Source organism: Endocarpon pusillum (genome assembly GCF_000464535.1).
Source record: "Endocarpon pusillum Z07020 unplaced genomic scaffold scaffold1792, whole genome shotgun sequence".
Classification (NCBI taxonomy): domain Eukaryota; kingdom Fungi; phylum Ascomycota; class Eurotiomycetes; order Verrucariales; family Verrucariaceae; genus Endocarpon; species Endocarpon pusillum.
In genome coordinates this window covers 70,155-84,594 of record NW_006916078.1, presented here as the reverse complement: position 1 = coordinate 84,594, position 14,440 = coordinate 70,155, and the positions used below count along the sequence as shown (strand labels likewise).

General features: G+C 50.6%; 4 protein-coding genes across 4 annotated transcripts; 2 read left to right on the top strand and 2 right to left on the bottom strand.

The window, feature by feature from the left end:
* Positions 1-220: 220 nt before the first annotated feature.
* Positions 221-1,597, top strand: EPUS_08303 (uncharacterized protein; the record flags this gene model as incomplete). The annotated part of the gene is made up of 1 exon (XM_007802829.1): positions 221-1,597. The coding sequence occupies one exon, from the start codon at positions 221-223 to the stop codon at positions 1,595-1,597; it is 1,377 nt and encodes a 458-aa protein (XP_007801020.1).
* Positions 1,598-1,761: 164 nt separating this feature from the next.
* EPUS_08302 (uncharacterized protein) lies at positions 1,762-3,436 on the bottom strand (the record flags this gene model as incomplete). The annotated part of the gene is made up of 5 exons (XM_007802828.1): positions 1,762-2,017; positions 2,075-2,457; positions 2,508-2,896; positions 2,953-3,163; positions 3,218-3,436. 5 exons carry the CDS (start codon positions 3,434-3,436, stop codon positions 1,762-1,764), a joined length of 1,458 nt encoding a protein of 485 aa, XP_007801019.1.
* Positions 3,437-4,299: 863 nt separating this feature from the next.
* Positions 4,300-5,325, bottom strand: EPUS_08301 (uncharacterized protein; the record flags this gene model as incomplete). The annotated part of the gene is made up of 1 exon (XM_007802827.1): positions 4,300-5,325. One exon carries the CDS (start codon positions 5,323-5,325, stop codon positions 4,300-4,302), a length of 1,026 nt encoding a protein of 341 aa, XP_007801018.1.
* Positions 5,326-6,269: 944 nt separating this feature from the next.
* Positions 6,270-14,411, top strand: EPUS_08300 (uncharacterized protein; the record flags this gene model as incomplete). The annotated part of the gene is made up of 2 exons (XM_007802826.1): positions 6,270-6,902; positions 6,969-14,411. 2 exons carry the CDS (start codon positions 6,270-6,272, stop codon positions 14,409-14,411), a joined length of 8,076 nt encoding a protein of 2,691 aa, XP_007801017.1.
* Positions 14,412-14,440: the final 29 nt, after the last annotated feature.

The window sequence follows — 14,440 nt, the reverse complement described above, 5'->3', positions numbered from 1 at the left end:
AGCACCTCTACTTGCCGGTCTAGGACACGTGAGCACGTGGAAACATTGTTGACACATTTTGGAGAACTCAGAACTTATCATGGGAGTTTGTGAAGTAATGTCAGGGGGGAGGGGGGTTGCTTGGAGCTAATAATTCTACCCACATCGATAATATCCATGTCTCTTGTGGTGCCGTAAAACCATCTGCACCCTTTTATCTCATTTTCCAGAAGCTTTCAAGATGGTCTGGACAGAAACCGCTCCTGGAGTGTTTCAAGAAGATTTCAGCGGCGTGGAGAAGATATACCGCAATATGTCCACTGCTTTCAGTCACATTGAAAAAGAACACTGGGGGATACATTGTGTATGCCGCATCCATCTTGGTCCATCCTTCCGGAATCGTCACATCGTATCTGCCTTGCGAGAGGCTTGGATAGCTTTAATGACCGAATACCCCGGCCTCAGCGTGGTTCCGAATGGCCTCAGCAAGGTATTCGTGGTTCCAGACGTTCAAGCTGCGGACAAATGGGCGGATCAAACATTCTTTGTCGAATCAGTTGGAAACGCAGACAGCATAATCGCCAACTCGAAACCGAGAGATCTACCCGGCCTCTTCTATTTGCCATGCTCCTCTGAGATCGTCTTTCTCAGCCAGCATTGGCGAACCGACGCCATTGGCACGTCTATGTTACTTGACCGCTTTTTCTCTATTGTGGGACAGCCGCAAGACCTGGCCTTGTCGCAGGGAAGAAGGCCGGAAGTGGAGAAAATCTCTCCAAGCTTGGAAGACGCCGCAGGATCACCCGAGAATGAAATCCCAGAGCTGCAAGAGTTTGCACGCCAATACATCGACAATTTTCACATGAAAGCGGTCAACGCTGGCGGTCTTCCATACAGAGGAGACTCAGCAACCTTGCCAGCCAAAACCTCGCACCAGGACATGGTCCTAGCAAAGGATAGTACAAGTGCACTAGTTGCTTCTTGCAAGCGCCGCAATATCAGCGTCTCCGCAGCAATCCACGGCGCTCTGGCCCATACATTTTTCTCATTTGCTTCTCCAGAAGATCAGCTGGTCGACTACACAACCGTCACGGCTGTCAACATGCGCACGTACTTGCCCTGGCCCTATAACTCCAAGGCTCATGCCTGTCAAACATACGTGGCAAGTATAACTCCAACAGTGCAAAAGACCAGCGATTTCTGCGAATCAGCACTTGCTCTGACCCAAGAATACAAAACTTGGCACACGGAAAAGTTCAGCCAGTCACTGCGGTGGATCTACAGATACCACGCAGAAAGGCTCTTCGCGCCTCGTCCACCGGGACTTCCCCCATCGAAACCGCCAAGCGGTGTCACTCTTAGCAGTCTGGGAGTTATAGAGCAGTATCTCGCGGGAGATTATGGAGACGCTCTACAAGTCGACAAGTTCCGTTTTGGTGTTAGCATGATGACGAGACAGATTTTGCTGTATGTGTGGACTTTTCGAGGGCAGTTGACCTTGTCTGTCAACTATAACACGGCTTACCATGAAGATGGCATGGCTCGGGATGTGTTATCTCGGATTGTAGCTACACTGAAGAAGGAACTGGAGTTGGAATTGGAGGCTGTTAGGCTGTAGAAAGATGTCAAGCTACAGGTAACAACATCCCAACAGGTGAATGGGAATAGTGATTGAATTCTTCTGGTGTTCATCATGCCGATCTAAACTGTATTTTTAGATGTGAAGTGGTGGGAATAGTATGAGCTCGTCGACATATATTCCCAACAAAGACCGCTGGCTTCTCAGGGCCAATGCAAGGGCACAGGGTTATTCCAGCTAAATAACTGATCCGGGTCCCATTTCCGCTTCAACGCTGACAGCTGGGGCAATTTCCGTGCCGAATACCATGCTTCGGGACCTTCATCTCCATGAGCGTAGTTGGAGTAGGTTGCCAGGGTCTCTAAGCCGCTCGTCTTGGCGAATGCATCGCGTGCGGGCCTCGCGAATGAGTTCACAGCATCGTCGAGATCTTTGTCCGTGTAGAAGCCTTCGATGTTCCTTGTGTATCATCCTGTCAGCGGACGGCATTTCCTTGGTCAGACCTCTGAGACTCACATGTATGTCTTGATATCTCGATACGCATAGGCGGTCTCAGTGTCTGGAACTGCTTGGACAGCCTGACTGGGATACCGTTGCAGCAGCAAGCGGCCTTGAAAATCGGGATTGGCGACCCAGAAATCCGTCAGGTTGGCGAAAAATGATTCAAAGGTAGATGGGTCAATCTGTTTGAGCCCAACCGTGTAGATATTGATGTGCTGATTGGGGAGACATGCTCCGTTGTCTTTACCAAAGAAATTGAAGAATGCCGCATCCATCAAGTCTTTTGTTGGAACCAGGCTGACATTGCTCCGCGTGGGGTTAAGGGCCTTGAATGGCCACAGATACCGGTCGCCTTCTTCGAGAGGCCCGAAGAAGACTGCATTGAGGGCAATCACTGGCTAGAAAGGTCAATGCTTGAATAGCTTTTCAATTCGTTCAGATATCTTACTTGATTATTGATCCGATCATAAAATGCAACAGCGGTCAGGGCAAGACGAGAAGGCAGCGTGTGGTCGAAGGACTTCATGATCTGCCAGAAACTTTGATTCGCGATGGCTGGGAAGACAAAGTCGGCATTCATGGCGTACTGATTGTTTGAAGCATTATATATCTTGTAGGTCGCCGAGGTGACAACGCCAAAGTTGCTGCCAGCGCCGCGAATGGCCCAGAAGAGGTCGGGATTTTGGGTCTTGGATGCCTCGACAATCTTCCCATCTGCAGTCACCAACCGGACAGACTCCAAAGCATCCAGCATGAGCCCGCGATGGCCCTGGAGAGAAGATATGCCAGCACCCATAGTAGCTCCAACTATGCCCACACATTCGCATGAGCCCAGCGCTACCAGTGGTTGTGGTGAGTAAGCGACATCTGACGTCGTAGATGGAAGGACGTACGAAACTCTTTTGCGGCATCATGTAAGGGCTTGATCAACTGCCAAATCTTCGCGGACCCACCGATGGTAAGGCGGTTCTCGGAAGGTTCCAGATGCACGGAATTGAAATTACTCAGATCAATCGAAAGGCCATTGAAAGCGTGGTAGTCGGATATACCATGACCACCGCCCGTGGTGAGAAAAGGGATTTCGTTTGCCGCTGCGATTGTTACCTGGAGTCTCGAACTTCAGCAGGTAGACAAGGAGTTCTTTTGATAAATGCTCACAATGTTTTGGATATCGGTCTCGGTAGCGGGCTTGATGGCGCCAATGTACGATGGGGCGTCATAATCAGTCCATCGCTGGGTCACTCTGGAGGCGAAATTTGGGTCGGTAGGCAAGATAATCTGAGCACCCGGCGACAGACTTGGTGCAAACAAGTCTGTGAGGTTGATGAAGCGTACAACGCCGAGGACAGACTGTAAGAGAGGAACGCTGGCAACCATTATTCAGAATAACAGCGAGCGACCTGAGGACAGGCAGGCAGGCAATGACGGGTGTTAGATCTCCCTCGCTCTTAACAAACAGTGTTGTGAGATTATAACGGGTAGGCTGCTAAGGGTGGAAACTTCAAGTTCTTCCAAGGTTCCTGGCCTCGTATCAGTAGGACATAAGTCAACTGCCATTTCCTTGATTAATCATCTCGTGGACCCCCTTCCGAAAGAGCCTGCACTCTCCATGCAGGCAATACACTCAATCACTATCCTACAGACCCATTTGTTCACCGCTTTTCCACCAGTGGTACGGAGTAGGGTTGACACACAACCACAAGAATATTGCTCAGTTAGTCCGAGCCGGCGGTAGAGAAAACTCCAGCGGGGTAACGCTTAAAAACATTTTTAGTGCTATATATTAGTGCCGCTGTTCTATAAATTCACCCTACCTAGACCGTCCAGCCTAGTCTTGACTTATCGTAACTTATTGAGCCCTAACAACACGTTACCACTAGTATATTATTAAAAGAGTTATCAATTATTGTGGAGTTTACACCGAAATAGTTGTTAAGATATTAGTTCAGATATGCCGTTACTAAATATACCGTTGTTGAATATCTCGTTCTGAATGTATCGTTCCGAATACATCCCGGCTTTCTAACACTAACAGGATAGGGGATTTAGTCCTGGCCGCTCACAGTGTAACTTGAAATTGCCTTCGTTTCTCTTGTGGAATGTCTATATCTCTCGGAAGCATGTTGTATAATCAGCCTTATGGCTGTAGATAATTGAATCTGGGCGCTGTGGTGATTCTATCGGATGAGTGCTCCGAAGCTCTTCCATACCTATTTCCTGCACTACTATATTCCCAAAAACTACAGAGAGATGACATATTTCATAGCAGATACGCCCTTCTTTAGCAAGTCCAGTCCACCTTGAATGGACTCAAGGCCATTACCAACGACCCGGGCATCCGGAGCAGCAATATAAGATCCATCCGCCAGGGCCTTGGGCAGAAAATCCACATAGATGGCAGGGCCAACTTCATTATCCTTGAGGTCACTGCCAAAGATGAATTTGCCACCAATACCACTCGGCAGCTCTTTGGATGGTGGATTGGCCAATGCAACAAATTTCTTGCCGCTGGATTTGGCAACAACCTCAACGCAGGGATCTCCAGATCCTTCACCAATAGCAATAGCACCTGCACTGGTTTTGCCCTTGAATGCAGTGATCAAATCCGCAACGACCGCCTCGCTGTGGTAGTCGAAGGCCTGGCTGGCACCGAGCTTCTTGACATAAACAAAGTTCCTTGGCGAGGCAGTAGTAATCACCTCGTAGCCGGCAGCGACAGCGAGCTGGATTGCGTTGCTGCCGACACTTGTCGAACCTCCCCAGACAAGTAAAGTTTCTCCGGTCGCCGGCTTTGGAGGAGATGAGGGCAATTGGAGGGCCAGGTAGGCTTTCTGGAATAGACCACACGCTGCTGTGGAGAGACCTAAGGGGAGAACAGATGCGCCCTCGTAGGATAAGGTGCTAGGAATTGGCGATGCCATATGGGCAGCAAGGACGGTATAGGCCTGGAAGGCACCTTCCGATGGTTTGTTGCTCGTCAACTCAAGTGCGAGACCAGTAACACGATCACCGACTCGAAACCGAGAGACACCACTGCCAACTTCGACCACCTCACCTGCGACATCCGAGCCCAAAATGCAAGGGTACTTGGTCCAAGAGAATAGGGCATCGCCGAGGTCTTGCCTTGCCCAATCCACCGGGTTCAGGCCCAATGCATGATTCTTCACCACAATCTCCTTCTCGCCCGGAGGAGTGTAAGCTGCAGTCTTGACCTCAAGAGGTCTGACTTTCTGAGCAGGCAACCACGCGGCTTGGTTGGAAGGCATTTCGGTTGAACAAAGTAAGCCGAAGGGAATTAGAAGGATAGACACAGTAAGCCGGGAAATGCCACTCTTTTAAGTCGGTTCTAGCTCCTCCAAGGGAGAACGGGACCTCGCCCTATTGCTGCGGAGAAATGCTATCTAAAGCCGACTAAATCCGTAAGCAACCCTACATGCATTGTTGCATCAGAGTGTGGTTGGATATGCACCCTCTTTTGAAAGAGTAACGCCAATGATTGATGGTCCAATAACAGTCCTCCGGTCCGCCGTAGGATGGTCTGGTGTCTTGGCTGTTTTTCCTAACGTTATGTTAGGCAGAACGTGTCAATCCACAACCATACCATATTGATCTACAGCAGAGGCCTTGATTGGGGACATCTGTTCCCAGTCTACGTTGGTCTCGCTGTCGACAATGCCATGGGCTTATCAAAGACTCGCTATCTTAATCTGCCAGGTATCGCTGTAGCTTGATGCAGGCGCCGAGCTATGAATACTTCGACTTCGTACCAGTAGCCTTCATTTTCGCATCTGGAAAGGATTCTGGCACCCCTGACCTATGCCCAAAAATGGTCTGTGATGATCTGTGGTCTGCAACAGCCGATAGGAAACTCCGATTCAAAGGTCCGGTGAAAAACTCCGCCCTTACGGGAGGCAGCTCTGACTCAAGCCAAAATGCAGTTGGTACCATAGCGGCAACAGCTGAATCCTCAGTAACGTCTAAGCTGTTGGATTCGAAACTATCTATCTCAGCTCTTGGTGAATATTTCTGATTTTCCAACACATGGCTTGTTTTAGCGGTACAGTAAAAAGCCATTGTAAGTACTTCACCATGGAACCGTTACCCAAGAGCGTGATTCCAGTCGTCCGATCTTCTAAAAGCCTCTTACTACGCCTGCCTTTCTTCAACCCTTTGCAAAAAGAAAAACTTCAACAGTTTACTGTTTACAGAGATGGCGCGCTCATCGGATGGGAACACCGTCCTACTGTTCGGGCCACAGGCTCTTTCGTTCCAGGAAGATTCTTTCCATCAGCTCAGGTCACTTATTTTGGACCACGCAGAAAACCACTGGATACTTGACGTCGTTGCCGAACTGCCAACCAATTTGAAGACTTGCTTGAGGGTGTTCCCTAAACTTCAGGCTTTATCGGGGGTGCAGCAGCTTGAAGATCTGAACGACTGGTTCAAGACGGGCAAGGTCCCGCCAGCGTCATTTCATCTGCCAAACATTCTACTCAGCCCTCTAGTGGTCCTCACGCAGTTGACACAGTACTCGCAGTACCTGAAACTTGTTCACAGCGAATCTGGAAATGGACGAGATTTATATGCTTCCAACACTGGAAAGACTGAGACTGTCGGCTTCTGCACCGGTCTTTTGAGTGCGCTGGCCGTGTCCAGCGCCGGTAATCAGGTTCAGTTCCAGCAATATGGTGCAGCCGCGGTACGTCTGGCAGCGCTCATCGGAGCATTCGTAGATGCTCAAGATGCCTTGGGCAAGTATGGGGAATCAACGTCTTTTGCAACAGTTTGGAATTCCAGTGAAACAAAGACGGAGATGACACGGATATTGCAGCAGTTTCCCGAGGTGAAATACCCCTACCTGATACTTACAGGCTTTAGCTCAACCTTGCTAATTTGAGTGGTCTTGCAGGCCTACATTTCTGTTTGCTACGATGAAAATCGAGCTACTGTGACTACATCTGCTAGTACAGCTTCCTCGTTGCAACAACGACTAAGAGCCGCCGGTGTCATTGCAACGGAAGTCGGCCTTCGTGGGCGTTTTCACTGCGAATGTTACCATGACGATATGGAATCTCTAATCAGCTTCTGCGATGGTATGTCAGAAATGCAATTCCCTGAAGCGTCAGAACTGGTGCTGCCGATTCGATCAAGTTGCGGAGGAGACATTATCACCCAAGGAAGACTCCATCATATAGCTTTGCGGTCCATACTGGTCGAACAGTCACAGTGGTACCAGAGCTTTAGTGCTGTATATTCTTTACGACTGAAGAACGACGGATCTCATCTAATCTGCTTCGGTCTTGAAAGATGTGTTCCTCCCTCGCTCATGCGTGGCCTCGGCTCAAAATTGATCCACATGACCAATCTTGAGGAGGCCAAGTCTCGGTTGTCACCCGATAGGCATAAGCTGCGGGCTTCTTTGAAGTATCCGCATAGCTACTCGGAAAATGCCATTGCTATTATAGGCGCATCTTGCAAGGTTGCAGGCGCAGATGATCTTGAAGAATTCTGGAAGACTCTGTGCGAGGGACGCTCCCAGCACATTGAAGTTCCCAAGGAACGTTTTGGGTTTGAGACGCATTGGCGCGACATTGATCCCAAGCGGAAGTGGTACGGCAACTTTGTCCGAGATCATGATGCTTTCGACCACAAATTCTTCAAGAAGAGCCCTAGAGAAGTGATCTCCCAAGACCCACAGCAGAGGCTCATGATGCAGATTGCCTACCAAGCTGTTGAGCAGTCAGGACACCTCAACTTAGTAAATGCTGACAAGCATGTTGGATGTTACATTGGTGTCTGCGCTGTTGACTACGAGAACAACATCGCTTGTCACCCTCCGAACGCATTTTCGGCAACAGGTAATTTAAAGAGCTTTATTGCGGGTAAGATCAGCCACTATTTCGGCTGGACTGGACCAGGACTTACCATTGACACTGCTTGCTCTGCATCTGCCGTTGCTGTCCACCAGGCATGCCAGGCTATACTTAGTGGCGAATGCACTGCCGCATTGGCTGGGGGGACCACGGTGATGACTAGCCCTTTGTGGTTTCAGAACTTGGCAGGGGCAACATTTCTAAGCCCGACTGGGGCTTGCAAGCCTTTTGATGCCAAGGCCGATGGTTACTGCCGAGGCGAAGGCATTGCAGCTGTTTTCTTGAAGAAAATGTCCAAAGCCGTTGCAGACGGAGATCCCATCATTGGTTGCATTGGCAGTACCGCTGTCTATCAAAACGAGAATTGCACCCCCATTTTTGTGCCGAATTCCCCATCACTCTCGGGCCTGTTCCGTGATGTCACACAGCGAGCTGGAATTGAGCCAAAGGATATTTCTGTCGTGGAAGCTCACGGGACTGGAACCCCTGTTGGTGATCCGGCTGAGTATGAGAGCGTTCGGCAGGTGTTTGGAGGGCCTATCCGCTCGACCCCACTGCCTATCGGCTCAGTCAAAGGGCATATCGGACACACGGAGTGTGCCTCGGGTGTTATCGCGCTTATCAAAATCCTTCTTATGATTCAGGAGGGTGCCATACCTCCGCAGGCTAGCTTTCAGACCTTGAGCCCACACATCAAAGCATCACCATCGGACATGATGGAGGTAGTCACGCGCTTCAAGAGTTGGGATTCTGATTTCCGGGCTGCGCTCATCAACAACTATGGTGCGTCAGGCTCAAACGCGTCAATGGTGGTCACTCAGCCCTTACAGCATGAAGGTGCCGGCTCGTCTCTCATCCACTCCGTAAAGATAAAGCACCCGTTCTGGATTTGTGGGTTTGATGACCGAAGCCTTCGGGAATACTCTGCCCGGCTGAAGCAATTCATCCAGTCGAAGATCGTAACGGCAAGGGATATCTCTCTGGCCAATCTTGCATTCAATGTCTTTCGGCAGTCCAATCGATCCCTTAACAAAGGCTTGATCTTCAGTTGTAGCTCAGTCTCAGAATTGGAAGCCAAATTGACAGCATTCATCAACGGGGACAAGGGCGTCAGTGTAACCGTGAAAAAGCCTCCTAGGCCAGTTGTGTTGTGCTTCGGTGGTCAGATTTCTACGTCCGTTGGATTAGATCGAAAGGTCTATGACGGTGTTCGCCTACTACGAAGTTATCTTGACCAATGCAATTCTGTCCTCGAGTCAATTGGCCTCAGCGGAATCTACCCCGAGATCTTCCAGAAAACGCCAATTGAAGACATCGTCAAGCTTCAGACAATGCTCTTCGCGATCCAGTACTCTTGCGCGAAAAGTTGGATTGAGTCTGGCGTAAGGGTCGCTGCTGTTGTAGGCCACAGCTTTGGCGAATTGACTGCCCTCTGTATCTGTGGTGTTTTGTCTCTCAAAGACACTATCAAAATAATTGCAGCTAGGGCCCAGCTTGTGAAAGATTCCTGGATCACCGATCGGGGCTCAATGCTCGCGGTGACGGCCGACCTCGAGGACGTGCATAGGCTGTTGGACGAGTCAAGCAACACATGCAAGGACGAACAGCCGCCAACAATCGCCTGTTTCAACGGTCCCAGGAGTTTCACTCTAGCAGGTTCGGCCAAGGCTATCGATGCGGTTGCAGGGATCGCATCAAGCTACTCCGGGATGCGGGTAAAGAAGCTCGCTGTTACCAACGCGTTTCACTCAACCCTTGTAGAGCCTCTTATGGCGGATTTAGGGCAATTAGGACGCGGCCTGTCGTTTGCCGAACCTACAATTCCGTGGGAGAGAGCTACAGAGTCTGAAACAACAGAGAAACTCTCCTCAACGTTCTTTGCAGACCATATGAGAAACCCGGTGTATTTCAACCATGCCGTGCAGAGGCTTGCAAAACAGTTCCCCTCTTGCGTCTGGCTTGAAGCTGGTTCGAATTCGACCGTCACGACTATGGCGAGCCGAGCACTAGAATCCTCCAGCAATTCTCACTTTCAATCTATCAACATCACCGGCGACAATGGGCTCCAGAATCTCATTGATACAACTGTGAGCCTCTGGGAAGAAGGACTGCTTGTATCATTCTGGGCACACCACCCCTCGCAGACCTATGAATATGCACCTCTGCTGCTGCCACCATATCAGTTCGAGAAGAACAGGCACTGGTTGGAACTCAAGAAACCTGAAAAGGCGATTACCGAACCAGCGCCTCAATTACCAGCTCAGCAAGAAGAGCTACCAAAGGGTCTCTTTACGTTTATTGGATATCAGGATAGCAAACAGCGCTCTGCCCGATTTCGAATCAATACAATGATCAAGAAGTATGAAGAATTCGTGTCTGGTCACTTTGTTGCTCAGACGGCGCCTATTTGCCCTGCAACGTTGGAGGTAGACATAGCTATCGAAGCCCTTCTTAATCTACGTCCAGATTTGGCAGTTTCCAATCTTCAGCCGCAAATTCACAATGTAGAAAATCAAGCTGCAATCTGCGTTGATCCGTCACGTGCCGTCTGGCTGGAGCTTGAAGCAGTTGACACCGACTTTCATACCTGGGCTTGGAGGATAACCAGCACTGGTTTAAAAGGTTCTGCTACAACCCTGCACGTGTCTGGGAAGATCATGTTGCGCTCTGTTGATGACTTGGACTTTCAGGCCGAGTTTTCTACATACGAGCGTCTTGCTGGGCACGACCGCTGTATATCTGTTCTCAACAGCACTGATGCAGACGACATTATCCAGGGTCGCAATATTTACAGGACTTTTGCTGAAATTTTAGACTATGGGGAGATGTATCGTGGTCTTCAGAAACTGGTTGGAAAAAGCAACAAGTCTGCCGGACGGGTTGTTAAGCAACACACAGGGGAGACCTGGCTTGATACGCACCTGTCAGACTGCTTCAGCCAGGTTGGTGGTATCTGGGTCAACTGTATGACAGACCGAGCCCCAACGGACATGTTCATTGCCAACGGATTCGAAAAATGGATCCGTTCCCCCAATTCCGGCATCCCAGTCACCCAGCCATCGGTATGGGACGTGCTCGCCTATCATCACCGCAAGTCAGACAAGGCCTACGTCACGGACATTTTCGTCTTTGATGCGACTACTGGTGTCCTGATGGAAGTCATCCTCGGCATCAACTATGCGAAAGTTCCGAAGCTGTCCATGAGCAAAATTCTAAGCCGACTCACTGCTGGTGGCGTCCAGCTAGCCGCGCCAGCTGCCGTGCCCTCGGCGCCTGCAAAGATGGGTGTCACTCCACCGTCTGCTCAGTCATCCAAGGAAGCGAAAGCCCCCAAACCAAAGAAGCAGGGGAAAACGATCTCGCGACCAGATATTCCCGGCATTGTTACGGCTGCCCTCGTGGATTTGTCTGGTCTGGACTCGGTGGACATTAAGGCCGATACTCAACTTGCTGACATCGGAATCGACTCCCTCATGGGCATGGAGCTGGCTCACGAGCTCGAGGGCAAATTCAAGTGCACCTTCTCCACGGAAGATCTAGGAGAAGTAACTACATTCCAAACCTTGGTACAGTGCATCCAGTCAGTGTTGGGGCCAACGGATGATGGCGCAACCACCGAAACTGACGACGACGACGACGACGACGACCAGCCGTCATCCGCCAGCCAGAACTCTGACACTTTGTCGGATTCGAACACCAGCGTCTCCTCCACAGCGAAAATGGATCTGGCTGAATATCTAGCTGATTTTCTTGGGATTGGAGGAAGTGACGTGGTCACTGGCGCACTCCTCCGGGACCTTGGCGTCGACTCCTTGCTGTCCACGGAGCTCCGGTCTGATATTACAGACAAGTTCGGTGTCCACATCTCAGATGATATCATGATCGAAGAGCTGACCGTTGATGAATTGGACATTACGATTAATGGAGAGTCTGGCCGTGCCTCCAAGACGCCTAGTGCGACACCACCAAAGACAGCAAAAGGGGAGACTCCGCCAGTAAACGGGACTACAGAGGCCAAAGGCAGCGGCATCACTGAATTTTCTGCCGGCGGCAATCTCGATATTCCAGCGTCGACGATCCTGGAAGCCTTTAACGAAACAAAGATACTTACGGATCAGTTCATCGCCGACTACCGATGTGCGGACTATATGGAGGTTGTCAACCCTAAGCAAACTCAGCTGTGCGTTGCACTTACTGTAGAGGCTTTCGAGCAGTTGGGATGCTCCCTCCGGACCGCGAAGGCTGGCCAGAAGTTGGAACGTATTAGATACCTTCCTCAACACGGTCGGCTGGCCGACTATCTGTACAATATGTTGGAAAAGGAGGCTCGCCTCATAGACGTGAACGGCGACCAAATTACACGAACCGCCATCACCCTTTCTACAAAGTCCAGCAAAGAGATCTTAAAGAATCTAATGGATAAATATCCCGATCATGACTACGCCAACAAGCTAACCTACTTCACAGGCACTCGGCTGGCAGATGTGATGACTGGAAAGTCCGACGGTATCAAGCTGATCTTCGGATCCGAGGAGGGGAGAGAGCTCGTCTCCGGGCTTTACGGAGATTCGCTCCTCAACAAGCTGGCGTACAAGCAGATGGAAGACTTTATCAAACGGCTGGTTGTCAAGCTGCCCATGCACCAGGGCGCTCTGAAAATCCTCGAGATGGGTGCCGGTACTGGAGGAACAACCAAATACCTGGTGCCACTGTTGGCCAGCCTGAACGTGCCAGTTGAGTACACGTTTACCGATCTCGCGCCATCTTTCGTGGCCGCCGCACGAAAGAAGTTCAAGACGTATCCCTTCATGAAGTTCCGTGCGCATGATATTGAGAAGGCCCCGGACAACGACCTGCTTGGTACACAGCATATCATTATCGCAAGTAACGCGGTTCACGCTACTCACAGCTTGACCGAGTCAACAAAGAATATCCGCAAAGCTCTACGCCCAGATGGAATCCTCATGATGCTTGAAATGACTGAGACGCTTTACTGGATCGACATGATTTTTGGTCTCCTAGAGGGTTGGTGGCTCTTCAACGACGGCCGAAAACATGCCATATCACACCAGTCAAGATGGGAGCGAGAGTTGCAGTCGGTCGGATATGGACATGTCGACTGGACGGATGGCAACCGCCCCGAGAATAACATCCAGCGCATTATTATTGCACTTGCCTCTGGGCCGAGGTATGACCGTCTACCCACATTCCCAAAGCCTGCTCAGAGTCAAGTTACTGATACTGCGGCACGTCAAGTCGCCGTTGATGAATATGTCCGGAAAAGCACGCACGGCTTTGCTGCTCCCGTCCAGCCGTCTCGAGTCACGATTCCCAGCACCTCCGGTCACTGTGTCCTGGTCACAGGAGCAACTGGCAGCCTAGGCTCTCACCTGGTCGCACATTTTGCCGAACTACCTGATGTGAAGGCCGTCATCTGCCTGAATCGCCACAGCAGCGGCTCTGAGCCCGAGTCTCGACAACGACAGTCGCTGGAGTCGAAAGGCATCAAACTTGATACGAATGCCCTCTCAAAGTTAAAAGTGTTTGAAACCGACACGGTCAAACCGATGCTGGGCCTACCTCACGACATATACGAAACCCTCCTGAACACAGTTACGCACGTCCTCCACAATGCATGGCCCATGAGCGGCAAGCGGCCGGTGAAAGGATTTGAGTCGCAATTCTGGGTAATGCGGAACCTAATCGATCTTGTACGGGACATATCATGCCGCCGTGAGAAGGGATCAATAGTCAGCCTCCAGTTCATCTCGTCGATTGCCACCGTAGGACACTACCCGCTCTGGAGTGGCAATGTCAATGTTCCTGAGGAGAGGATGACGATAGAGTCAGTTCTGCCAAATGGTTACGGCGATGCAAAGTTTGTGTGCGAGAGGATGCTTGATGAGACCCTGCACAAGTATCCTGACCGATTCCGGACTATGGTAGTGCGTCTTGGACAGGTTGCCGGCTCGAAGACCAGTGGGTACTGGAATCCGGTGGAGCATCTCTCGTTTTTGATCAAGTCATCCCAGACGTTGAAGGCACTCCCTGATTTTGATGGCCTGCTTTCCTGGACCCCAGTCAATGATGTCGCTGCTACACTGGGGGATCTGCTCGTCTCGCCCAACGCTCCCCACCCGATCTATCACGTCGACAATCCTGTGCGGCAGCCATGGCGCGATATGATTCCGGTGCTGGCCGACGCCCTCGACATCCCTCGAAAAAATGTGATTCCTTTTGACGAATGGGTCAAACGAGTGCGGAACTTCCCCGGGTCCGTTGAGTTAGACAATCCGGCGGCGAAGCTGATTGAGTTTTTGGATGGCAATTTCATCCGCATGTCGTGTGGCGGCCTGCTTCTGGATACTACAAAAAGCAGAGAACATTCCCAAACACTCGCCCATGTGGGCCCGGTGAGTGCGGATGTGGCAAGGAAATATATAGAGGCTTGGAAAGAGATGGGGTTCCTGCACAAATGATTTGTAGTGGAGATTTACCATAGATATCT